Source organism: Habropoda laboriosa, unplaced genomic scaffold (genome assembly GCF_001263275.1).
Source record: "Habropoda laboriosa isolate 0110345459 unplaced genomic scaffold, ASM126327v1 scaffold11, whole genome shotgun sequence".
NCBI lineage: Eukaryota > Metazoa > Arthropoda > Insecta > Hymenoptera > Apidae > Habropoda > Habropoda laboriosa.
Window position 1 is genome coordinate 526,229 of NW_017100150.1, and position 2,583 is coordinate 528,811.

The 2,583-nt window shown below is 30.8% G+C and overlaps 1 protein-coding gene across 1 annotated transcript in view; it reads right to left on the minus strand.

Moving 5' to 3' along the window:
• Positions 1-2,583, minus strand: part of LOC108574867 (WD repeat domain phosphoinositide-interacting protein 2) — a 15,328-nt gene that overhangs the window by 8,937 nt on the left and 3,808 nt on the right. The window contains 6 exon segments of the mRNA XM_017937517.1: positions 396-502; positions 1,441-1,548; positions 1,625-1,798; positions 1,868-2,022; positions 2,110-2,226; positions 2,299-2,493. Of these exon segments, the coding sequence (XP_017793006.1) occupies positions 396-502; positions 1,441-1,548; positions 1,625-1,798; positions 1,868-2,022; positions 2,110-2,226; positions 2,299-2,493 (856 nt within the window).

The window sequence follows — 2,583 nt, forward strand, 5'->3', positions numbered from 1 at the left end:
AACATAATTAAATATAAAAATTATATTAAATAAAAATAAATGCACAATGGCATTAACAAAATATATATGTCAGTCATGATTTGTGGTTGCAATTTGTGTATATAAAAGTCACACGCGTATATGCATGCACGTTGATATGCCTTAAAAACACAGGAGGCAAGACCAAACTTAATCTGTGAATGCTTTAATAGATACAAATTTTTAAATATTACTTGATTTTAGAATAAAATATTTATCAATATATGCAATACTAAATCTTACTTCGAGTAAAACTTATATTAGTATAAGAATTTTAACGTGTCAGTTTCGTGTAAATGATATATCTTTATCGTCAACTCGCTCAATTATAAAGGCTATGTTATTTTTTATATATTAGACTACTTAAATTGTCATACCTGTATTTTGTACTATTCGTGCAGTTGTTCCTGCAGGGATTTCTCCTGATCCTGATCCTGCTGTAGATACACTAGCACAGTCTACTTCATCTCGCTTTCCATCTAATCTATAAGTATAATTTATTATTGAATTAAATTAGGTCATTCCATAAATTTATACTTTGAAAAAACTGGCTCTAGCAAACAAGAGAGAAAAAGTTGTGGAACGAGAGGGTGATTAGATTTTCTCATAAAATTCAAAGGTATAGTTGAAATATTGATCTAAATTTGTGTATAAAATTCAGCATGAACTTATGAGATGACTTAATATGTCTATGTATTTTTATACTCCACAGAGTATGAAAAATACTTTGTTAAGTAGAATAAACTTAAAAGATCTAATTTGAAACAATCTGTAATAATTTTATTCTCTAATTATGTAAATATTATTAAAATAAGAAAAAGATACAACTGCATAATGCTTTCTTAAAATGAAGTAAATAGAAGCAAACAAAAATGTATCGCTTTATGTGAAAGAAATATTAAAAATAGCTACATATATTTCTATATTCTATAAATACATTGTGATTTCTTTTGAATAAAACAATTTTCCAGTTACAATGATATATAGAATAATTGACAATTATTTATAATCACCAAAAATAAGAGCATTCTGTTGAACATTCTTTAACACGTTAAACGCCACGCCGGTCCCCAGGGACCGGCCGTAGACTTTTGGTTCATGCTACACCGCCGCGCGCGTTGGTCCTTGCGTACTGATTGTGAGACTAAACATTTCGTTTAGGCGACATGGGTTTTTGTTCAATCAAAGCTTTCAGAACAGAAATATAACATTTTAACAAAAATTAATGTAGTTTTTTAAGGATTCGTTAGTTATCTTCCGTTTATAGTTCACCCATCGCGCATGGCCCACTTGATGGCCGAGTGTGGCGTGAACGGAACGGCAAGCAAAATAGGCTGGGCGTTTAACGTCTTAATATTATTTCAAAAACTTAACTTTTTCAAAATAGTGTGCTATATTTATATAGTTCTCAAAAATACAAACCTATGCTGTTTAAGCAATGTGCAATCTCCACCTTCTGTTGAGTCCAAATTATAAACGTACAAATAACCCTCAGCACTAGCCACCAGCAACCTAAGTACTTTCTGTACGCTGTAAAATATATTTTAGGAAATAATATATGTACATATATATATTTTTCTGTAAGTATACACATAATTGAGCTTACACTGTAATGGCACAAACATTTTTTAGCCCTTGAAATGGCAAATGGACACTAGCAAAGGCACGTCCTTGATTGAAAACATCAGTTACTTGTGAAGGTAAATAATTAGCTGATGCCGACACAGCCTTTGTCAAATATCCCATCCACGTTTGTGATTCTTCTGTTGTTTGTCGTAATCTATAATAATAAAATAGATTTTAATTGTAATGGTACTTTTATTTATACAAATACAAGCTAATTACATACGCTTCCTTTGGTTCTTCCAACTTGAAAATATGCACTGTTTCTGTATTACTTGAGCAACAAAGGAATATAGAGTCCATACTAAAAGCAAGACTGCTTATAGATACGCATCTTTTAACTCCACGACGAAACTCAAATAGTTTTGTACCATCATGAACCTTCAGAGATATAAAGAACCTTCAGCAATGCATCTAAATTTAGGAACTGAACAAACAATTAATACCATATGAACAGTTACAACTTACATGAAAAACTCTAATTACAGTACCCTTCTCCGAAGCAGTAGCTACTTTGGTACCATTAGGACTAAATGCAAGTGCTGCTAATGGACTGTCATGTGCAGGAATCATAGTTTTAGCTTGCTGTAATTCAAAGAAATGTATATATTTAAATACATGACCCTTGATTTTATTAAGATCTTTTACAACACTTACAAGATTAATTGCATCAAATATTTGAACTTCCCCAATTGTATTTGAGCCTGGATAAGCTAAATAGCAATTATCACTATTTATAGATAGTGTACACAGGCCTGCCAAATTAGGTGGAGTATCACGAATTGTGTGTAACACTTTCATGTCCCTTATATTATGAATATACAATGACTCTTCCAGACATACTACTAATCTCTGCAAATTGACATTATTGTAAAATTTCTGTAATTTATGCAATTTAATAGAATTATATTAGTAAAATATATATAATACTTTTTATCAGAA